The sequence below is a fragment of the Gorilla gorilla genome, chromosome 12 (assembly GCF_029281585.2).
Source record: "Gorilla gorilla gorilla isolate KB3781 chromosome 12, NHGRI_mGorGor1-v2.1_pri, whole genome shotgun sequence".
Taxonomy (NCBI): Eukaryota; Metazoa; Chordata; class Mammalia; order Primates; family Hominidae; genus Gorilla; species Gorilla gorilla.
In genome coordinates, this window is record NC_073236.2 from 53,937,335 (window position 1) to 53,961,368 (window position 24,034).

The 24,034-nt window shown below is 47.4% G+C and overlaps 1 protein-coding gene across 4 annotated transcripts in view; it reads left to right on the forward strand.

Moving 5' to 3' along the window:
- The first annotated feature begins 2,424 nt into the window (after positions 1 to 2,424).
- The window catches only part of ST3GAL5 (ST3 beta-galactoside alpha-2,3-sialyltransferase 5), a 49,904-nt gene continuing 28,294 nt past the window's right edge, over positions 2,425 to 24,034 (forward strand). The window contains exons 1-2 of one of the 4 annotated variants that reach the window (XM_055378188.2): positions 2,546 to 2,636; positions 21,196 to 21,382. Coding sequence is in view for 2 of the 4 variants with exons in the window: in XM_055378189.2 (XP_055234164.1) it covers positions 2,555 to 2,636 (82 nt within the window). In the remaining 2 variants the exon portion in view is untranslated. Of the gene's footprint in view, positions 2,637 to 21,195; positions 21,383 to 23,590; positions 23,612 to 24,034 lie in introns of those variants that run through there. The other 3 variants (XM_055378189.2, XM_004029558.5, XM_063695733.1) reach the window with 3 other exon arrangements.

Consider the following 24,034-nt stretch of genomic DNA (forward strand, 5'->3'; position numbering starts at 1 on the left):
CTGGTTTTGGCTGCATGCAGTGGCTCACATCTGTGATCCCAGCACTTTGGGAGGCCCAGGCAGGAGGAACACTTGAGCCTAGGAGTTTGAGGCCAGCCTGGGCAACAGAGGGAGACTGCCGTCTCTACAAAAAATTAGAAATTAGCCTGGCATGGTGTTGGGTACCTGTAGTTCCAGCTACTTGGGAGGCTGAGGTAGGAGGATTGCTTGAGCCCAGGAGGTGGAGGTTGCAGTGAGCCAAGATCATGCCACTGCACTCCAGCTTGGATGACAGAGTGAATCTGTCTCTAAAAAAGAAAAAAAAAAAACGCTGCTGTCCTGGATGTGTAAGTAGCCTGAGTGACTCTTTGCTAGTCACTATTCAGAAGCTTCTCTGAGATCAGCCACTGACTTGGAGAGATACCAGTAAGGCTTTGAGATCTAGAGGCTGATCTTAGTCTGCTGTTTGGAGATCTCTGCCTTAATCCAGAATAATAGCTAAGGATGTCGCTGTGGCTGATGAAGAAAAGGAAGTTTGCAGGCCTGCTTGTCTTGCTGCCCAAGTGGGTCAACCTAATGTGAGTGGAGTGAATGAGGTAGTAAGGGCTTAACAGATGTCTTGTGATTCTGGGACAGGAGGCAGCTTCAAGTTCCCTTTCTTCCTCACCCCCACCTTACACCCATCCTTGGAAGCTGGGATACTGCTGACTCTCATGGCAGCCATAATGCTATCAGCGCCTGGCTTTGCCGACAAGGGGAATCTGGAAGAGAAGGGGAAGGACAGGGGAGACAAAGAGAGGTAAAGAGTGTTGCATCAAGCACATGTGTCAGAAGCGTTCAAACCAGAGCGCCTCCATTTTGAGTGAGGGCTAGAAAAATGAGGCTGGGACTTGCTAGGCTGCATTTCCTGAAAGCTAGGCATTCCTAGCCTCTAGGTGTTTATGGTTAAGGGAACAAATTAATAATGCTTACTAAACAGACCCAGACTTGGGAGAGTCCAGATATCCCGATATCTGGAGAACAAAGGCATTCCTAATTTTGCTTTAAAAATAATAATATTGATTATTGCAAAATATAGTAATTAGGAAAAATTAATCCTTTATCACAAACCCTTGTAGCAGAAGACATCTGCCCATATATACAAGCATTACAAGCATTGTACCTTAGTTGGATATGTCCCTCCTCTTATTTTCAGAAATGCCCTGCTGGAGTGCAGTGGCGATCTCGGCTCACTGTAGCCTCTGCCTCCCGGGTTCAAGCGATTCTCCTGCCTCAGCCCCGTGAGTAGCTGAGACAACAGGCTTGCGCCACCACGCCCGGCCAATATTTGTATTTCTAGTAGAGACGGGGTTTTGCCATGTTGGCCAGCTGGTCTTGAACTCCTGACATCAGGTGATCTGTCCGTCTCAGCCTCCCAAAGTGCTGGGATTACGCGTGAGCCACTGGGCCCAGCCACCACTTTACTTTCTTAATAAACTTGCTTTTACTTTGCACTGTGGACTTACTCTGAATTGTTTCTTGCGTGAGATCGAAGAACCCTCTCTTGGGGTCTAGATCAGGACCCCTTTCCTGTAACACATGAGCCTTGGGCTGATCTCCAAGATTAAGAGGGCAAGATACTCAGCTGCAAGGGTCAGCTGTCGCTGACCCCAGCAGCTGCTCTGCCTTGGCCAATTTACCGGATTTAAATCTCCCAGTGACAGCTTTTCCTCCAGTATTTTCAAAATGCTCCCAATATCCTCACGTTAGAACAATCCAGAAATAGTCTTATGGTAAAACTCTTTTGGGAAGTGTGAAAGTAGAGTCCTCCCACCGTTTCCTTTGCAACGCTTTTGCCCCAACCTCGATCGCCCAGGCAGCACATTTTTTCCGGCACCCCCACCAAGGGAAGAACAGAGACATCTCCAAACCAGCTGCCCTGCGCCAAGCTGTTACAAAAAAGAGCCACAAGTCTCCCGGTTTATGCAAACATATTTGGCTCGGTGTCTAGGATCTTCTTTTTCAAACCCAGAAGGAGATCACAGGCACACGGCCGCGGTGCTGTGTATGCCCCTCTGAAAGGAAGTTCTGCAAGTCGACCGACTTCACTGGCTTCACTGAAGTCCGGTCCGAAACCACCGGAAAGTTGCAGGCGCACAGTATACGTTCAGCTGTGTCCAAGAAATAACCTATCAATCACTGCCTTAAGCTTTGTTTCCTTCCTGAACTTTCTGATTTTCACGAATATTTATGCTTTCACAAACTGTATGTCATTTCCTCTCCAGAACCAAGGGGGGCTCGCCCCAGCCTGGCCCCCGCCCCGGGTGCGTCCCTGCAGGGGGCGCCCTGCTCCGGCAATGCCCACCGCACCGCAGGGCTGACTGGCCTCGCGCCCGGGGGCGGGGCCGCCGCGGAGGCATCGTGCTCTCCGATTGGCCGTCCGCGTCCTCGTGACGCCAGACCCCGCCATGCGCCCCTCCTCCGCATCTGAGCGGGGGAGCGGCGGCCCCCAGCTGAATGGGCGCGAGAGCGGCGCTGGGGGCGGGTGGGGGCGCGGGGTACCGGGCTGGCGGCCGGCCGGCGCCCCCTCATTAGTATGCGGACAAAGGCGGCGGGCTGCGCGGAGCGGCGTCCCCTGCAGCCGCGGACCGAGGCAGCGGCGGCACCTGCCGGCCGAGGTACGTGGCGCAGCCCCCTCCTCGGCGTCGCGGGGGCCCACGGGCTGGGGGCTGCGGCGGCGACTTGTCTCTTCCCGGGCCGGCTGGGCGCGGCGTTTCCGTCTCGAACCCCGCGGGCAGCGCCCAGGGCACGACACCCTCAGGCGAGCCCGGCTGGGGCGCGGGCGGAGGGTCGTGGTCCCGGGCCGTGTGGACCGGGCGGGGGGGCCCACGCAGGTGTGGACGCGGTAGAGGGTGGGGCGGACCGCCGGGTGTCGGGTCCCGCCGCAGTGGCCCTTTCCCCGCCGCTTTCCGCTGCAGCTCGGGATTTAATTCATTGCTGGAAGCTTCGGAGTTAGCAGAGCCGAGTTAACTCGTTTTCTTGGGATGGGCTTAGGGAACCCCCTGCAAGGTTACTAGCAGCTCCTGAAACCTCTCTCTGCATCCATCGGGGAGGCGTGATGTGGGGCCGCTGGTAGAAATTCGCCGGTGACCTTCCCTGCACCCCCTCTGCAGCCAGCCTTGCGGAGGAGACAGGTTTTGGCGACCTTTTGATTTCTTCTGAATTGTAAGCCGTGGCTTGACGCGGGTGTGCATTCATTGTACGCCTTGCGTGTGTAAGTAACGCAGGGTTTTCCGAGAGCATCCCCGAGGAGCCCTGCCCTTGCCTCACACCCGCTTGGTGACCTTGGCAGACACTGATCCCCCTGTGGGGCTCGGGCTCATGGTCTCTCCTGAGAAGCTTACCCTGCCGATGGCCGAGGTCCCTTCCAGGCCCCGGGTTTTTCTAATCATAAAAAAATACGTTTACGAGAGTAGAGGATCCTGCAGAATCTCTAGCTGACTGGGAAGACGAATTTTATATCCTCATGTCTTAAGTCATGCATGCGGCTTTTGCTTAATTAGGCATCGTTCATTTGAAGGGGAAAATGGTTTTATGTGCTGCGCTTCATCTGGCACCAGTGGTTGCCTGCACCTCGTGGCAGGGCCGTGCTGGGTGTCACAGAGAGGAAGGAGACTCATCTCCTGCCCTCTGGTGTTTAGCTGCCCTCCCCCGGGCTTATGGCTGCTAATACTTTTCCACGGAAGGATACAGCTGCTGAAACTGTGGAAGAGGAATCCATTTCTGCTGCATGAAGGGGCACAGACTTGAATACAGTCAGGACAGGTTGTGGTTTCACTTGTGTAATCCTGAGAGCTTGACAGCTTCGAGGAGTGTCTAACATTGCTAGTAACAGAGCCTAGAAGCACCTGAATTCCAGCTGTCACTTGGAGAAGGAGAGATTCATACGAACTGCGAGAGCATATAACCAGCATGTCTTGAGTCTTTTATCCATGTGCCTGTTATATGGATGCTGCTGTTTTTGTAAGATGAAATGACCCTTGGATATTCTTGGTTATGATCAGCATTTCTTCGTCTAGGCGAGAAAAGAAACAGGTGAGATAGGAAGGCATGAAGGGGCTCATGGAAGAGAGAGGGCTGACAGGCAGAAATTTTAAGAGCTCACATTTACGACTATTTAGACAGTTCTTATAATTTTGGCATAAATTGTAAATTGTTGCATGTTATCAAAATAGATTGGTGATGAACGTTAAGGATATATCCGTGGCAGAATAAGAACACACTCTTTGTTCTTTGGTTTGCTCCTCTAGTTCTTCCCTGCTTGCCTTGTGGGACTATTTGCAGCAGTGAGGGGAATTTATCTAGCGGGTTGGCCTCGGGAGGCAATAATGAAAAGAGGTTGGTGAGTCCTCTGTGGGAGTCCATTCCAGGTCCTGGAGGGCTGAGGTGGGTGTCTTGGAGCCAGCAGTTTCTGGGAGAAGGGATAAGGCTCACCTTCCACACCCTCCTGGCTCCTGAGGAGCGATTTAATCCGCACTGCCTGTGGACACGATGGAGGACTGAGATCACTCCCAAAGGGCATGCTCCGTGGTTTTAGTCTGCTGGGAAGCTCTGGCAGAAGTAAAACAACTGGGAATATACACATGTTAATGATGCTCCAAGCTGCCTAACTGCTGAGGAAGGAAAAGCAAGGGCTGGATCAGTGTGGGTGGCATAAGTTAGCAAAGGCATCCAAAGTGGGGTGAATCACAGGCCTGGTGTGGGAGGAAACCATAAATATGACGGTGACACGCAGGCTCGCCCGGGAGACAGCCAGCTTAAGCACACGTGCAGAGGAGAAGCAAGTGAAATGCGTAAGGGAGCAGGAGAAAAATCAGCTTTGAGGCTTCAAGGACACTACCAGGCTTGTCTTACCTGGACACCAGACAGACAAAACTTTTTTTTCCTCTTTTTTTTTTAAGTATAGCATAGATACTAGGAAAGTAGACATACCATAAGTGTCCTGCTCAATGAATTTTCCAGACTGAGCATGCCCATGCACTCAGCACTTAGATCAACAAACAGAACTGGCCGGGACCCTGGGAGCTCCCCTTGTGTTGTACTCCAGTCACGGCCTCCCCCAGGATCAGCCTTGAACTCCTGGAGTCAAGCAATCCTCCTGCCCTAGCCTCCTCAGTAGCTGAGACTACGGGCACACACCACCAGACCCAGCTAATTTGTTTTATTTTATTTTGTAGAGACGGCTCCCACTGTGTTGTCCAGGCTGGTCTCTGGCAACTCCTAGCCTCAAACTATTCTCCCACATTGGCCTCCCAAAGCGCTGAGATTACAGGCGTGAGCAACTGTGCCTGGCTGGCTAGTGTATGCCTTCTTTCCTTAAGCATTGAGTTTCTGAGAATCACTCATGATGCTGCCCATGGTTGAAGCATGTTCACTCTCATTGGTGATAGGGGCCATTGGGTGAATATACCACATAGTCACGCATTGTTAGTGGACATTTGGGCAGTTTGCAGCATTTGTCTGTTACAGAAAGTGCCGCTGTGACCACTCTAGTGTCTGGCTTTGGTACGTATGTGTCTGCATTTCTGATAGGTCCATACCTAGGCATGGTATTGCTGTTTTAGGAGCCCCAGGCACAGCTATTTTACTCCAGTTTTTTTTTCTTTTTTTTTTTTTTTTTTTGAGACAGAGTCTCACCGTCGCCCAGGCTGGAGTGCAGTGGCGCGATCTCGGCTCACTGCAAGCTCTGCCTCCGGGGTTCACGCCATTCTGCCTCAGCCTCCCGAGTAGCTGGGACTACAGGCGCCTGCCACCTCGCCTGGCTAATTTTTTATATTTTTAGTAGAGACGGGGTGTCACTGTGTTAGCCAGGATGGTCTCGATTTCCTGACCTCGTGATCCGCCCACCTCGGCCTCCCAAAGTGCTGGGATTACAGGCGTGAGCCACCGCGCCCGACCTTATTCCAGTTTTGAAATGATCACATTGGTAGTTCCTCACTGTTCGCTGATGAGGGCCACAGTTCTAAGGAGACTGGGGAAGGAATCAGGAGTCCTTCTGGCAGTCAGGATCAGTTTCTACCTGGCTGTGTATGGTGCCAGCAAGTGTGGTCACCTATAGGCCCCAGTCTCCCAGTGGGTCAGGCAGCAGGGCAAGGTGAGCTGTGAGGAACCCTTAGCTCCCCAAGAGCCTCTGACCTAAGGGAAGTGTTTTCTTCTGGTGAAACTGCCTGGCTTGGTCTCAACTCCCACCCTTGTTGCTGCAAACAAACCACTCCTCTCTGAGCTCTCATAATACTGTACTTCCTATACTTTATGTCTACTTCTGTGGCCTGCTTTCTCTGCATTTCTGCTAAAAATTATCCATGACCTAGAGGAAAAGCCCATTTCTTATTTGGGTTTTTGAGGCCATGTAAGACATTTTTGTTGTCCCGTTATTACAGCATGGAAAAATGTTCAGGATTAAATTATTGGATGGTTCACCAAGTCCTGTACCCATGAATTCTTTCCTTTTTTCCTTCAATTTTTAACATCTGGGATTATAACAGTTAAGTATCATGTGATAGGATAGGATCAGTTTGATAAAAATAACAGATTAGAAAGGTCTGCTTTGGTGGAATAGTACTTCTGTCTTTTGACTGTTAAGGCTGTTTTTAAGACCATCTCTTTTTCATAATTCAGAGCTTATGTGTATTGAGTTCTGAGCAGGGGCAGTTTTTCTGTTACACGTGTCGTTTCTTCCTCAGCCTTCCTCTCTCCTCCTCAGCCTCTGCGTTTTTATCCTCTTCTGCCCTGTTCTTCACCCCCTTTTTGCTTTTCATAAACATCTTATTCTCATCTCTAATCTATACTCTAGCAGAAAAGAGTAGGACAAGTATGGCCTCTGATACTCTCCTCTCTTTGCTTGTCACTTTCTGCAGTCCAGTTGTTGTCACCCAGGACTTGGGGACTGATGTGGGCTTCTTGCTCATCCTTCGTCTAGATCACCACTGTCCAGTGGAAACATAACCTGAGCCACGTGTCCAATTTTATATTTTCTAGTAACTACATTTTAAAAATTGAAAAGAAACAGGTAGATCAAAGTTTCAATTTCCCAAAAAATTTCCATTTTTAAACTCTTATGCACCTAATAACACAGCTGCACACTATGTAAATTATTAATGAGCTGCTTTATAGTCTGCTTTTCACAGTAAATTCACTCCCTGCCCCTACAAATGAACCCACATGCTACAAAACATAGATATGACAAAAAGAAATAAATGCTTTCCTACTCACTTTATTCTCATCTATTGTAGACATGTTATATATACTAACTAATGTAATGTTCACCACAGCCCTCAGTGTTTGGTACCATTGTCATCCCCATTTTATAAAGGAGGGTATTGAGGAACAGAGGTTAAGAAGCCGTAGGGGACAGAGCTGGGTTCAGACTCAGGCAGTCTGGCTTAGAGGTGGTAAATGAGGCTGTTGTATCCATGTCTTTGTGGTCTGTAGTGCATTCCCAGCCTGCCCCTTGGAACAGCTACTGGTGAAATTGGCGAGGGTGATCTTAGGGGCCTGAGAGATGGCTCCATCCTGTCAGGTGAGTGCGCTCCTGGGCAGTGCCGTCATCACTTGCCTGGAGCTCCATAGCAGCCTCTTAACTGGTCCTGCTTCGTGAGAGGACTTCCCCATCTCCAGTCCAGCCTCGAGAGAGGTCTCCAAAATCCAATTCCACTTTAAACCACCTCACCACCGGTTGCTCCCTTTTATTCTTAGAGTAAAAGTGCAGCCCCCTGTGGCATGGACTGCTTGCTTTTCTAGCATCTCAGGGTGCTGTGCCCCCCTGGGTAGACCCTTTAGGCACACTGCACTTGGCGTTCTTTAGGCACGCTGCACTTGACATTCTGCCATCCGTCCCCACTGTCCCTGCTCCCGAGGCACCTGCCTCTCCCATCCCATTCCAGTTCCTATTCAGGCCTGGGCAGAAACATTCTTTCCTCTGGGAACCCTTTCCTAAGACACACATTGTATTAGTCCGTTTTCACACTGCTGATAAAGAGATACCCCAGACTGGGCAATTTACAAAAGAAAGAGGTTTAATTGGACTTACAGTTCCACGTGGCTGGGGAAGGTCTCACAATCATGGCGGAGGGCAAAAGGCACTTCTTGCATGGTGGAGGCAAGAGAGAAGGAAGAAGAAGCAAAAGTGGAAACCCCTGATAAACCCATCAGATCTCATGAGACTTATTCACTATCATGAGAATAACACGAGAAAGACCGGCCCCCATGATTCAGTTACCTCCCCCAGGTCCCTCCCACAACATGTGGGAATTCTGTGAGATACAATTCAAGTTGAGATTTGGGTGGAGACAGAGCCAAATCATAGCATTCCTCCCCTGGCCCCTCCAAATCTCATGTCCTCTCATTTCAAAACCAATCATGCCTTCCCAACACTCCCCCAAAGTCTTAGCTCATTTCAGCATTAACCCAAAAGTCCACCGACCAAAGTCTCATCTGAGACAAGCCAAGTCCCTTCTGCCTATGGGCCTATAAAATCAAAAGCAAGTTAGATACAATAGGGGTACAGGCATTGGGATAGCCATTCCAAATGGGAGAAATTGGCCAAAACAAAGGGGCTACAGGCACCATGCAAGTCCGAAATCCAGTGGAGCAGTCAATTTTTTTTTTTTTTTTTGAGACAGAGTCTCTCTCCGTTGCACAGGCTGGAGTGCAATGACATGCGATCTGAGCTCAGCTCACTGCAACCTCCGCCTCCTGGGTTCAAGTGATTCTCCAGCCTCAGCCTCCCAAGTAGCTGGGATTACAGGTGTGTGCCACCACATCCGGCTAATTTTTTTTGTATTTTTAGTAGAGATGGGGTTTCACCATGTTGGCCAGGCTGGTCTTGAACTCCTGACCTCAAGTGATCCACCTCGGCCTCCCAAAGTGCTAGGATTACAGGTGTGAGCTACTACACCTGGCCCAAATCTTAAAGTTCCAAAATGATCTCCTTTGACCATGTCTCTCATCCAGGTCATGCTGATACAAGAGGTAAGTTTCCATGGTCTTGGGCAGCTCTGCCCCTGTGGCTTTGCAGGTTACGCCCTCCCTCCTAGCCACTTTCATGGGCTGGTGTTGAGTGTCTACAACTTTTCCAGGCACACGGTACAAGCTGTCAGTGGATCTACCATTCTGGGGTCTGGAGGACGGTGGCCCTCTTCTCACAGCTCCACTAGGTAGTGCCCCAGTAGGGACTCTGTGTGGCAGCTCTGACCCCACATTTCCCTTCTGCACTGCCCTAACAGAGGTTCTCCATGAGGTCCCCGCCCCTGCAGCAAACTTTTGCCTGGGCGTCCAGGTGTTTCCATACATCTTCTGAAATCTAGGCAGAGGTTCCCAAACCTCAGTTCTTGACTAGGCTGCCAAGGCTTGGGGCTTCCACCCTCTGAAGCCACAGCCCAAGCTGTACATTGGCCCCTTTCAGCCACGGCTGGAGTGGCTGGGACACAGGGCACCAAGTCCCTAGGCTGCACACAGCATGGGGACTCTGGGCCTAGCCCATGAAACCACTTTTTCCTCCTGGGCCTCCAGGCCTGTGATGGGAGGGACTGCTGTGAAGGTCTTTCACATTGCCTGGAGACATTTTCCCCATGGTCTTGGGGTTTAACATTAGGCTCCTCCTTGCTGCTTATGCAAATTTCTGCAGCTGGCTTGAATTTCTCCCCAGAAAATGGGGTTTCCTTTTCTGTCACATAGTCAGGCTGCAAATTTTCTGAACTTTTATGCTCTGTTCCCCTTTTAAAACTGAATGCCTTTAACAGTACCCAAGTCACCTCTTGACTGCTTTCCTGCTTAGAAATTTCTTCCACTGGATACCCTAAATCATCTCTCCCAACTTCAAAGTTCCACACATTTCTACGGCAGGGGCAAAATGCTGCCAGTCTCTTTGCTAAAACATAAAAGAGTCACCTTTGCTTCAGTTCCCAACAAGTTCCTCATCTCCATCTGAGACCACCTCAACCTGGATTTTTATTGTCCATGCTACTATCAGCATTTTGGGCAAAGTCATTCAACAAGCCTCCAGAAAATTCCAGACTTTCCCACGTTTTCCTTTCTTTTTCTGAGCCCTTCAAACTGTTCCAATCTCTGCCTGTTACACAGTTTTAAAGTTGCTTCCAGATTTTCAGGTATCTTTTCAGCAACGCCCCATCTACTGGTACCAATTTACTGTATTAGTCCATTTTCACACTGCTGATAAAGACATACCCAAGACTGGGCAATTTATAAAAGAAAGAGGTTTAATTGGATTTACAGTTCCACATGTCTGGGGAAGGTCTCACAATCATGGTAGAGGGCAAAAGACACTTCTTACATGGCAGCAGCAAGAGAGAATGAGGAAGCAGCAAAAGCAGAAACCCCTGATAAAGGCATCAGATCTCATGAGACTTATTCAATATCATGAGAATAGCACAGGAAAGACCAGCCCCCATGATTCAATTACCTCCCCTGGGTCCCTCCCACAACACGTGGGAATTCTGGGAGATACAATTCAAGTTGAGATTTGGGTGGGGACAGAGCCAAACCATATCACACATACACCCCAAATCTGAAACATCATCTGACACTCTGCCCGCATGTCCAACATAGATAAGTTAAAATAGACCTAACTTGTCTGTTTTTTAAAATGAGATTATGAGAGTTTTTTTTTTTCTTTTTAGACAGATTCTTGCTCTGTCACCCAGGCTGGAGTGCAGTGGCACCATCTTGGCTCACTGCAACCTCAGCCTCCCAGGATCAACTGGTTCTCCTGTCTCAGCCTCGCGAGTAGCTGGGACTACAGGTGCACGCCACCAAGCCCAGCTAATTTTTGTATTTTTAGTAGAGACAGGGTTTTGCCATGTTGGTCAGGCTGGTCTTGAACTCCTGACCTAAGGTGATCCACCCACCTCAGCCTCCCAAAGTGCTGGGATTACAGGCATGAGCCACCATGCCCAGCCTATGAGAGCTTTTTGAAGGAGGGACAGTGTGTGTGTTTCTTGTTGCTATCTCCCCAGACACATACTCCTATTTGATCAAAAATGGGTTGTATAATTAAAAACTGTTATGTCTGTTGGGGAGCCTGCCCAAATGCTGGTTTCCCAGAATTTCAGAGCCAACAGTAAAAGAGATGTGAGTGGGGTGTAAAAGAAAATTATATGTTTTAGTTAGACCTGAATATATGTTGTTGGTTTTAGAAATGGAAATGTAACTTGTTCTGAGTTTTAAGCAGCCCAAACAAAATCTCCTTTTGTCTCCTGTACAATTCCTCCCTCTCCTTCCAACCCTAAATTGCCAGGTCCTGCCAAACTCCGGGTTGTCACTGTCCCAGTCACTGTCCCTCCAGTTCCTTTTCTAGGGTCATTATTTTCTGATTTGGGGCTTTCTATGACTCCTCTGGTTCTTCTGTTCCTATAAGACATACAGGATTACTGAATACCATGGGTTATTGGAAAAAACTGCCTAGCAAATTCCCTATCTTCCCTTCCCATCCACCTGGACAGCTGTTCCCTGAAGAATATTTCTAAGGTCCTATTTGGTGATATCACTTTTATGGTCCAAAACCTTAAGAACTTTCACCCTTATGCTTTCTGCGGCAGTGGGATCTTCATTGTTTTAGAAATTGCCCACAAACTTTCCCATCATCTGATACCCTGTGTTCCCCATTCTGCTCAAGTTTAGTAACAGGCCCACATGTTGGAGCCTTTGGGTACTGGGTCCCAGAATTGCTTTTTGTTAACTGTCAGTTCTGCTGACTTTCACTTTCTCCTGTTAAGTATTATTTATTCAGTCCAACTACTTGTATTTCCTTTGGGTTAAGAGGGAAATGTTCCATTAAACATTTAGCTTCTAGATTTTGCTTTATTTGGGTCATTCATGGGGTTGCCACAGAGTTGTTCTCTCATAGCAGATTCTGCATGTATAATGTGCTGTCACACAGGCCCACCACAGGAAAGCTATTATGTAAAAGCTTGATGGGACCCCAGGGGGAGGGGCAGTTCTAGGGGCAGTTTCTTCAGTTTACCCCTAGTGTCATGTCTTGCTCCCTCTGGCCTCTTTCTCTTTGAGGGACACCCCTACCTTCACCATTAAATCATTTTGAGAAACAGTAACATTTGAAGCCTTCTTGCATACCTTCTCCCCTGTGACTCCCCTATTTAGCCACCTGAATTTGTTACACAGGATGGATCTTGGCTGGCCCAGTGCTATAATAATAGCCCCTCCTGGCTTGGGCACCAAGTCCTGTGGCACCTTCCTCCTCCACATCTCTTGGTTGGCCACCTTCCGGCCTTTCTGGCTGTGGCTCAGCTCCTCCGTCACCCCTCACTGCACTGATCTCAGTGGTCTTTTGATTACCCTGTCCCTTGGCCTCTTTCATGCCAGTGTGAGCTCACCACTCTCCTACTTAAGAACCACTTAGGGCCATCCTCCTTTGTGTAACATAAGAGAGCCTGGTTCCTTCCTAGCTGCGTCTTCTGCCCACTCTTCCCCAGGCCCCTGTAATCTGGCCCGAGCACACACCTCTCTCTGTGTGTCTTGGCATTACCTTCCTTCTGTCTGGAATGCCGCCTCCTCTCTCTGTCCTGTCTCCAGAGTCTTAGTCATTCTTTGAGGACCCATTCATACATAACCTCCTCAGGGAGGCCTCCCTGATTTCCTCTGATGGAGCCTGTGGTTTCCTGCCCAGGATGCGCAAGGTCTACTGTAGCTCCTCTATCACAGCGTTATTTGGTATTTTGAGTATTTGGGCATTTTCAGTTTTCCTAGCTGGATTATTCATTTAAAGAAGAAAGCGGCTGTGTCTTATTTATTTTTATATTCCCAGTACTTGGTGTATGGAAGAAGCTTATGAAATTTTTATTTAAAGGATTGTTAGGTAAACAAAGAAAATTAGACAACCATACAGACCAGCCCTTCTCAACTGAGGTTCTACAAGAGACTTTTGTCCCAATACTGTCAGGCGACCATTGTATGTTATGAATTAACTTCTCTCCTTGCTTCTGGAATGATTCTAGTTATAGATCATTCCTGGGAGAATTGAGAAAAATCTGTTCTTTTTTGTAGGACTTCATTCCCGAGTGGAATGCACCTTGAATGAGGCTGGTGTAGATAGCATGACCCCCGTCGTGATAGTATATCTATGCAAAAAGCAGAGGCTGACAGAATACAGACCAGAATGTTAACAGTGGGTATCACTGGGTTGTAAGATAACAGTGATTTTTAAATGTTCTGTTCTTATATTATTTTCTGAAATTTCTACTTGTGTCCTAACAGGGTTTTTAAAATATTTCTTGGGTAAGGCAAATCAGAGTTTCTAAACCTGGTCATCAGTTGAGAGTAGAGTTCTTGTTTTTAAATGTAGCTGCCTACCTTGTGCCACATGAGCTGGGAATCACCAAGCTGAGCCATGCAGCGTTGCCCTTGGAAAATCAGGCATTGGTGTGAGGATGGCTCCAGCTGTTAGCTCTCTGGACCTGGGTGTCTCTTCTTGCTGCCACTGGACACTTTGTGAATTGAAGGGCTAAGTTTCTAGCAGACATGGAAACACCAATAGAGAAATTACCATACTCCCAACTCATATATACTGTATTCTCAAAAGCAAATCTAGAGGTTATTTTTTTTTCTTAATAGCTAAGAGTGAACATAAATGGGGAAATTAAGTCTGATAGGAGTCTTACATGTTAATTTTTGTTCATCACCTACTGTTTTATCCAGCCCTAGTTTCATTCCTGAGGTTTGAATTTGTTTGACCTCACAGAGTCATATCCTTCTCCTGCAAGAATCTACCAGTGGATACTGAAACAAGTAGATTTGATGATAAACAGGATATTTACTTAGTCTGTAAGTATCTCCCATCAAGTCACTTATTAATTACGAAGTGAAAATAGTTAACTCGACAGTGGAAAAACCTGGCATCTACCACCTTAACCCTTAATCAAATCAACATCACATGCCTCCTGAGAAGTGCTTTGAGAAGCGCACAGGATCACTTCTGTGATATTCCAGCCAAAAATGCATAAGTTGAATCTAATCATGAAGAATATTAGACAAACTCCAGTTGAGGGACTTTCTACAAAATAATTGGCCGTACTTTTCAAAAACGCCAAGGTCATGAAAGATAAAGGAACGGTTTCAGATTAAAGAAGGCTAAAGGAACATAACAGTGAATGCCAAATGATCCTGGACTGGACCCTGTAACAGAAAATAAGAAAATGACATATATTCTTGCTGTTTTTGTTCTAAGGCCATCACTGGGACTAGTGGAGAAATTTATATAAGGTATTTAGGTAACAGTACTGAATCAGTGTTAATTTCCTAATTATCATTATGCTGTGGTTGTTTAAAGGGGATGTCTTTGTTTTTAGGAAATACTAAAATATTTAGGGGTAGGTGTCATCATGTCTTCAAGTTTCAAATGGTCCAATAAATATGCACACAGTATACCAATGGAATGGCAGCACAAATGTGGTAAAATGGTAACAACTGGGGAGTCTGGTTAAAGGGCAGATGGAAATTCTTTATGCTATTTTTGCAACTTTAAGTTTGAAATTATTTCAAGATAAAGTTTAAAAACTGCAGCCTCCAGGTCTTGGGTGCTGTTGCCAGTCTAGCATCAGAAGTCACCATAGGGCTTTTCAGTGTCTGCCCTTTTCGTGGTCATTATAGAAGTCACGCCCACAGCACTGAGCTTTCTTGCAGAATTTGTTTTGTCTCCTCTGGTACCATCAGGAAACAGTGTAGAGGGCCGGGCGTGGTGGCTCACACCTCCCAGCACTTTGGGAGGCTGAGGCGGGCAGATCACTTGAGGTCAGGAGTTCAAGACCAGCCTGGCCAACAAGGTGAAACCCCGTCTCTACCAAAAATACAAAAATTAGCCGGGTGCGGTGGCACGCACCTATAATCCCAGCTACTCGGGAGGCTGAGGCAGGAGAATCCCTTGAAACCTGGGAGGCGGAGGTTGCGGTGCCGAGATCGCGCCACCTCACTCCAGCCTGGGCAACAGAGTGAGACTCCGTCTCAAAAAAAAAAAAAAAAAAAAAGGAAAAAGAAAAAGAAAAGAGAACAGGGTGGAGGAACACTTAACAGTGTGGCTTTGCTGAACCTGAAGGTTCCTTGCAGCCCCCAACCACCAATTGCCACTGCTATTTTAGGGGACTGCAGTCCTTGTAGCTGTCCTCAGGCATCTGGTCAACCAACTCTGACCCATACATTTACCTGGTTTAGACTAGCCCTACAGCTGCCCCTGAAAGAGGCTTCCCAGGCAGAATATAAGTTTTAAAATATATTTAAACACATTTGAGGGTGTTTATGCACAGAGATCAGTGCACTTCACCAGGGTGCTTTGGTGGAGCCCTTGGAGGGTGCATTTTACCCAAATCCTCAGCATTTGCCAGTTAAAGATGGGTCTCTCCACTACCTTGACAGAACTCAGGTTGTGTGTTTTGGCAGAAATCACGAATTTATTATGTCCTGCATGATGAAGAGGGTCCTTCCTCAGCCCCACTTTTAAAACCTAGTTTAGGGCAACCTTCTACGCTTCTGGCTGGAACCTCTCCTGTGGGGAGGGGAGCAGGCGGCAGGTCTTGGAATCAGAGGAGGATCTCTGAGGTGCTGCCTGTAATCACTTTGTGGGTAGGTCTGCTTATAAGAATTCGCAAAGAGGAGTTCCTCTGAAACTCCCTAGCCCCGGGAAACAGAAAGAACAGTGCTGGGGCTTCTCTTCCTGTTCCTGTCTTTTCCTTCCAGTTCCCCCTTCCCAGAATTTCCTGTCTCTCAACGTCCACTCTGTTTTCTCCGCCCCAGTGTTCCCCCACTCTTTTTCATTTTTATTGTCTTAAATCTACTTCTCCCACTTATTCCAGCTTTCTGGTTTTCTCCCCTAGATGGCTATAACATATTAGCATCAATTGAGTAAGCTAAGCTTCATGTTTCTTGTTCTTCCTTTGAAATGTAGATGAGTGAGAATCGTAACATTTTATTGGAGGAAGGAGCCATAGAAATGTTGTCACCCAACCCTGCTTTCTACAGATTACCAAACATCCTCAAAGAGATTGAGTGATTTGGCTGTTATCAAATAGCCAAACAGTTGAGTATTTCATCTCTTTGCTCTTCTCTTTAAAAAAAAAAATCAGGCAAGTGTGGTAACTCACGCCTGCAAATTCCAGTACTTTGGGAGGCTGAGGTGGGAGGATTGCTTGGGGCCAGGGGTTTGAGACCAGCCTGGGCAATAAAGCTTAGACTCTATCTCTAAAAAAAAATTAAAAATGTAGCCGGGTGTGGTGGTATACACCTATCATCCTAGCTACGGGAGGCTGAGGCAGGAGGATCACTTGAGCCTAGGAGTTCGAGGTTACACTGAGCTGTGATCACGCCACTGCACTCCAGCCTGGGTGACAGAGCGAGACCTTGTCTCAAAAACAACAACAAAAAGATCCATTTGCCATTTTCTTCCATGGTGGGGGGGAGACAGTCATTTTATATTGTTCCCCTAGCCTCCCCTCAACAAACACATATGGTGGGTCTTGTTTGAAAAAGGATCTCAATCCCTGTTTTCTATCTGCCTGGTGCCATCTGGACATTGAATAAATGCCCAGTGATTATGATACTTGGACACCTGGAAGGTCTGGTCTTCACAGTGGTCTTTTGTTAGGACCGTGGTGAATTTGGGTTAACTTTGTGTGGGGATCTAGTTGCAGGCCACTGATCATTCATTCATCTGTTCATTCACTCTGCAGGTGCTTGTTAAATGCCTTTTATGTGCGAGGTACTTTTTAGGTTCCTGGATTACAGCAGCAAACAAAATGGACACAGTCCCTAAACTGGGAGTCTTATATTTTGTAGGGAGAGCAGAGAATAGGCAAATATATATCAGTGGCAATGAATGCTGTGAAGTAAAGCAGGAAAGTGAGGGGGTGGAAGTCGTGTTTTACAGAGGGTGGTCAAGGAAGGCAACCTTTGAATGAAAACCAGAACGGAGATGGTGGGGAGGGAGCCATCCAGAGGGGCAGCAGAGGAAGGGCAAGTCGAGCACGAGGCCCCCTTGGTTGACATGGAGTGAGGAGGAGAGTGTGAGATAGGTGGAAGCGGAACTGGGCTCTGAGAGTAACTGCCCTCTTCACATCTTTACGAAAGTCTTGGAGAAATCCCATCGTGCGTGCTGGGAACATTATAGTTTTAGAGAATGTTCATATAGTCCAAGGGCTCAGAATTAATTGCCTTAACACTTTTACATTTATAAAAAGCAGGCAATTGAATGACAGTAATGATGTGTTCTCAACACTAGAGGAATAGTAGATTTGAAGTAGATTAAAAAGCACGAGAATCACTGAAGTGCTTGCATCTTGGTTGATGGTCAAAATTAGTACAGTATTGATTGTGCGTTCACACAGCAACATTTTAATTTTTTTCATTGCAGAAGGTAGGTCCTCATAACTGCTCAGTTTGTAGGAGAATCTGAAAATATGTAGGCTAAAAATCTGTTGTTAATTACACGGCTTTCCTCCAGCTGTGAGAAACTTGCTGATGGGCAGGATTTCTCAAAGTGCTGCACCCACATAACACTGGGGAACTTGGTTAACATGCACAGTCAGCGTCCTCACCTGGACCTACCACCAGGTGGGACATTCTGGGGATGAAGTGTGGGAATCTGCATGCTTTGCAGCCTCTTCCAGTGGTTGTTTTTTTTTGTTTTTTTGTTTTCTCCTGATGCTCCAGCTCAGGTCCCTCCTGGGGCATCAGGCCTGGTTCTCAGCTGTTTGTGGGATTTACTGACCTGACAGCCCACAGGTGTTTGGGACTCTGCAAGGCCAAGCTGAACTTAGTGTCTCCATGGCATTTTCTCCTCTTCATGGCCTCTCTCTACAGAGGGCTCCTCTTTCCTCCCTGTGACCTGAGTCATCCTCTCCCTTGACTCTCGCCTCATCTGATCCATCCCAGGTCCTGTCCGTGCTGAGCCTGTGGTGCCCAGAGCGCTGTGGTAGCCCCTCAGTAGCCTCCCTCCTCCCTTGTCCCCACTGCTGCCCCATGATTTTCTCCACGTTTCATGTCCCCTTCCTGAATAAAATCCTCCAGGGCCCTTCATCATCCATGATCTTTTTGACCTTTACCTTAATCTACCTTGACCTTGCTAACCCAGCTTGACTCCTGATTTGCTGAGGGAGTTCCCAGGATGAAGAGAGTAGGCCCGGGCAGAGCTGAGCAAAGCCATGGTCTCAGCCCAGAGCTCGGAAACTTGAATTGCTCTCACGGTGGTCCCATCTCCAGGCGAGGGGGCCAGCCTTTAACATGTCAGTCATTCAGTGTCTGGGGATGGAAGGCAGATGTGCAGAGAAGGGGACACCCGTGTTCTAGTAGCAGCCAACATTCAGTGGCCACAGCAGGGCCACAACGCCGCTCTCGTCCTGCCTGCACCCCCCAGCCCCACCTTGGGGCAGGACTTGCTTGGCCCCTTCATTCTGTCTGCCCACAGCACACCATGTCTTGCCTCCTCTCGGCCGCCCCGTGCTGCTGCTGTAGTTGTAGCTGTTGCATGTTGTCACTAGGCGGCTTTAACCTGCATGCATCCCAACACTGTCTTCTTGGCTGAGGTAAGGCTTCCTGCCTTGTCTTCCGTTCTCCTTTGCCAAGTGGAATTCTTCCTCACAAACACAAAACTCCAATGGTGACTTGAATGGCTGTTTTCTCCCTTCCCCACGGATGGTAGGTCCCTGTCTAGGTGCACGGGTACCAGGTGCACAGATGGTAGGTACCAGTCTAGGTGCACGGGAGAGGGCAGTTCATTTGTTCTGCACAGTGGGTGGCTTGGGGCCTACTTCAGTCAGACCTGCTGCAGAAGTTCCAGCCGGCCCCGTGCACGTTCCCAAGTACCTCCTGGACATTTTTTTTTTTTTTTTTTTTTGAGATGGAGCTTTTCTCTCTGTTGCCCAGGCTGCAGTGCAATGGCACAATCTCGGCTCACTGCAACCTCCACCTCCTGGGTTCAAGCGATTCTTCTGCCTCAGCCTCCCAAGTAGCTGGGATTACAAGCATGCGCCACCATGCCCAGCTAATTTTTGTATTTTTAGTAGAGATGGGGTTTCACTGTGTTGGCCAGGCTGATCTCGAACTCCTGACCTCAGGTGATCCGCCTGCCTTGCCTCCTGGACAGTTTCATGTGGTAATTTATCATCTCGAATTCATCATCTCCCCTCAAGGACAACAATTGACTTCCATTCCTATTTCTTTCTCTGATTGGGACCGAGGTTTGTCCCTGTTCTGCTTCTGTTCATCACTAGTCTTGCTTTTGTTTGTCTTCTGTTCATCACCAGTCTTGCTTTTGTTCTGGCTCAGAGACCTCTGTCCCCATTCCTTCCCCATCCCCCTCACCAGGGTAAGCCTCGGGCTCCCCTCTTGCCTGGACACCACAGTAGGGAGGGCCCAGGATCCTGCCTTGTCGCCCACCCAGCATGCAGCAGACTAGGCTTGTCTCCTGCTGTGCTGGGAAGTCCTTCTGCTCTTGGAATCCTCCCACCCCACAGAGTGTGCTCTGCTGGCCATATTAGCCTATAAGCTGCACCTGCTCGCCTTCCCACACAGTCCACTGCAGCTATGTTGGTTTATTCTCTGCTTTCCCAACTTCAGATTTTTGTTTATAACCATCTGTGCCGTGGTGTGACTTCACTATTTTAGAAAGCAGCCCCCTCCCGACATTACAAATACCCTCCTCTTGTTCCAGGTCCTCCCCATTCTGACCACCCTGCTGCTGGAAAAGTATGGGTGTGGAGGTGCATAGATGTGGGCTGCAGTTCTCAGCTCTGTGTCTACCCATGTGTGTCCTCTGGCAGGTTAAATGCAGACAGCAATCCAGTGATATAAGTTTTTTTAGGATGTAGTGAGATCATATGTCGGCTTATCCCTCTCAATAAATATCAGTGCCTTACTCATGTACCAGTAATTATCTGTATAGTTAATTTGGCAATTCATCATGTACTGCTTTATGGCATTTATTCTACTCTTACATTAAATGGTTAATTCTTAATTTTGAAGAAGTTAAATGTCTTACAAATTGACTGAAAGCCCAAATTTGCCCTTATATTTCTTCATTAGGGCCTTAAGAATTATTGAAAATACAGAAATAAGTTCTAGTGTTTGATAGCATGGTAGGGTGCCTATAGTAAACAGTAATTTGTTGTGTAATTCAAAGTAACTAGAAGAGAAGATTTGAAATATTCCCAACACAAAGAAATGATAAATGAGCCTCGGCAGCATAGTGAGACCTCGTCTCTACTAAAAATTAAAAAAATTAGCTGGGTATGGTGGTGCACACCTATAGTTCCAGCTACTTGGAGGGCTAAGGTGGGAAAATTGCTTGAGCCAGGAGGTCAAGGCTGCAGTGAGCCATGTTTGCACCACTGCACTCTAGCCTGGGCAAAAGAGTAAGACCTTGTCTCAAAAAAAAAAAAAAAAGATAAATGGTTGAGGTGATGGATATCCTAATTACCCTGATTTGATCATTGTAAATTGTATGCATGTATCCAAATATCACATGTATTCCATAAACATGTAGGATTCCAGCACTTTGGGCGGCCGAGGCGGGTGGATCACCTGAGGTCAGGAGTTTGAGACCATGGTGAAACCCTGTCTCTACTGAAAATACAAAAATTAGCTGGGCATGGTGGCGGGCACCTGTAATCCCAGCTACTTGGGAGGTTTAGGCAAGAGAATCACTTGAACCCAGGAGGCAGAGGTTGCAGTGAGCCAAGATGGTGCCATTGCACTTCAGCCCGGGCAACAAGAGCGAAACTCCGTCTCAAAAAAAAAAAAAGTGTACGATTATTTATCATTTTAAAAAGCACACAAAAAAGAATTTTTTCTTCATATGGGCTCTTTAAGAAGAATCTGTTACATTTTAATATGTGGGTAGAAAAATATAATTTTGAAAGTCAGGCCTTTTCTGCATAAAGGTGGTTGCTGAAGCCATGATGTGGAGGCTGTCCTGGCAGCCTGAGTGAGAAGAGTATCAAATTGTTAAGCCCTGGGGATCCTAACTCTTAGGAGATGAAAAAGGAGAACGAGGAGGGAGCCACAGGACAGAAGAAGACAGGCCAGCCTTGTGATGGCCTGCCAACAAAAGCCTTGGAGGAAGGCCTATAACCACCATCGCCTCCGAAACCCTCATAAGAAACTGCGTATTTATTCAGTAAACAGATATGGATGCCCTTTATATGCCTCTTCCCTTCCTAGGCACTGTGAAGACAGTGGTGTGCAAAGCAGAGACCCCTGCTTGCATGGAATCTGCATTCTAGTGGGGGAGACAAGGCAAACGTGTAATTCAAAAGTAAAAAACTTATGAAGAATCACATGTCTCATGATTAGTGTTATAAAGAAAAAAGAAAGCATGCATTCAGGAATATCCACATAAGCAATTTTGGTAAGTAGGGCATGTCTGTAGTTTTATTATTCTAACCCAAGCATTGAATTATGTAAGTTAATTGAATTAAGGAGAGGGTCTCGTTTGCTTAACTGAACGGAGGCTGTGTGTGCGTGTGTGTGCGCGCCCACCATTGGCTGGGTGGCTTCAGTGTGGGGAGCTATTTGTGACACCCTGTGTCTCTAGCTGAAGCTGCAGTGCCAGAACAGATCAGGTGAGAAAGTCTGAGCCTTCTGAAGGGAGGGGCCTCTGTCATCCTTTGTCCGTTGGGATTCACTCACCATCTCTTTGGAAGCCCAGTGAGGCTTCCACAGAAAGGGAGCAACCCAGTTCCTGCCCCCTGAGGCAAACTGGACTTGCTGAGTGCTGACATCCTTTATTTTGCACCTCCATAAATCTGTTTTTTTCCAGTTCAGCAAACGTGTGGTCCTTTCTTAGTGAAGTTCCTCATGATTTGTTTCTGCTTTTTAAGCCTAAATGTTTAATTTTGGGGATATTTTTGTCCCATACTAAAGAGATGATCAAGGGATCCTAAAAATATTTTATTTGGGTGATTTTCAAATGTCTTTTCATAGCTTAAATTTCAATCGTAGCTTAAGGATTTCCTCCCTAAGTGAAAATAGTTTCAGTTTTTCAAAAATAGAACTGGTAATGTATGGAATTCAGGTAGAAAAAAAAAAAAAGGAATGCAAAAAGAAATAAACTCACTCACGATTGCACCACCAGGCCATGCATGGTGGCTCACGCCCATAACCCCAACACTTTGGGAGGTGAGGCGGGAGGATCGCTTGAGGCCAGGAGTTTGGGACCAGCCTGGGCAACAGAGAGAGACCCCATCTCTACAAATAAACAGATAGCTGGGTGCAATGGCACATGCCTATAGTTCCAGCTACTGAGAAGACCAAAGTCGGAGTATCGCTTGAGCCCAGGAGTTTGAAGGTGCAGTGAGTTATGATCACACCACTGCACTGTTGCCTTGGCAACAGAGCAAGACCCTATCTCTAAAAAAACAAAGACAAAACAATTACTAACTGTTGATGACAGGTGTACTTTCTTCCAGATGCCTCTACGCCTATAATTACCTATGGCTACGTGAACACTCTTGCCCTGCAGTCTGATCGTTTTTTGTTGGTTAAAAGTATAATTGCCGGCTGGGTGCAGTGGCTCACGCCTGTAATCCCAGCACTTCGGGAGGCTGAGACGGGTGGATCACCTGAGGTCAGGAGTTTGAGACCAGCCTGGCCAACATGATGAAACCTTGTCTGTACTAAAAATACAAAAATTAGCCAGGTGCGGTGGCGCGTGCCTGTAGTCCCAGCTACTCGGGAGGCTGAGGCAGGAGAATTGCTTGAACCCGGGAGGCAGAGGTTGCAGTGAGCCAAGATCACGCCACTGCACTCCAGCCTGGGCGACAGAGTGAGACTCCATCTCAAAAAAAAGAAAAGTTTAATTGCCAGCTGGGCATGATGGCTCACAACTGTAATCCCAGCACTTTGGGAGGCCAAGGCTGGTGGGTGGCTTGAGCCTAGGAGTTAGAGACCAGCCTGGGCAACATGGCAAAACCCCGTCTATACAAAAAAAAAAAAAAAAAAAAAACCACAAAAATTAACTCAGCATGGTGGTGTGTGCCTGTAGTCCCAGCTACTCAGGAGGCTGAGGTGGGAAGATGGCCTGAGCCTAGGAGGTTGAGGCCGCAGTGAGCTGTGATCACACCACTGTACTCCAGCCAGGGTGACAGAGCAAGATCCCATCTCAAACCAAAAAACAAAAGTATAATTGCTATTGAAATTTATGACACAGGTATTCTAGCAATTAACAAAGCATGCCCCTGATTCAATGTTCATGTAATCCAACCTTCAACTGCCACCTTTTCACCGAACAGAAAATCGCAAACAAAAGAAATGAGTGAAAACAGTCCAGATGGTGTCAAGGTGATCATGACTTTCAGTTGATAAGCCCTGGCTTCTCCAAGAGATCATGGAGGGGGCACTCTGCCGTTTGTCTGTTGTTCCCAGCTTGGCCCTTCTCTTGTGATGTTGAGGGACATGGAATCCACATGGTCCCTTGCAAATCAGAAGAAGTAATGCCTGCTGAACTGAAGTAGAGGAATTTGATGAAACTTCTTGGGAAGTCAAACTCTTATACTGTGGAGGCTAAAGCAACGCCATCTTGGATGCTAATCTGCCATGTTGACTTCTGACTAACCCCAGTCCCAGGAAGGCTTCTAAGGTTTCTACTTTCATGTACTTACTGTAAATCTTGCCCTTAGGTCAAAACAGTCTTGCCGTTATACCATAAGTCCTGCCCTTCGGCAAATTCTTGCATTTTCCTGAGGGTTGGATGTCAGTGTCCTATACATTCCTTCAGTATGGTATTTAAGACCTGGGTGTATACACCCTCAGTCTGGGGAGCAATAGCATGGGCAACCATTATCCTGTCTCGCCGCCACCCAGGACATGGCTTCTGTTCGTAAGTCCCCATCACATGTTTCTTTCTGAGAAACTGGATTCGTCAGCCTCTTCCTTGGCCTTTGGGGGTGGGTTTGCATATGCCTGCCCACCACAGAGCACATACCTTTAATAGATATATCCCAGGAGGTAACTACATGTGTAGATGCATAGATTTTTATAAAACTGCCTTTTTCTTATATTT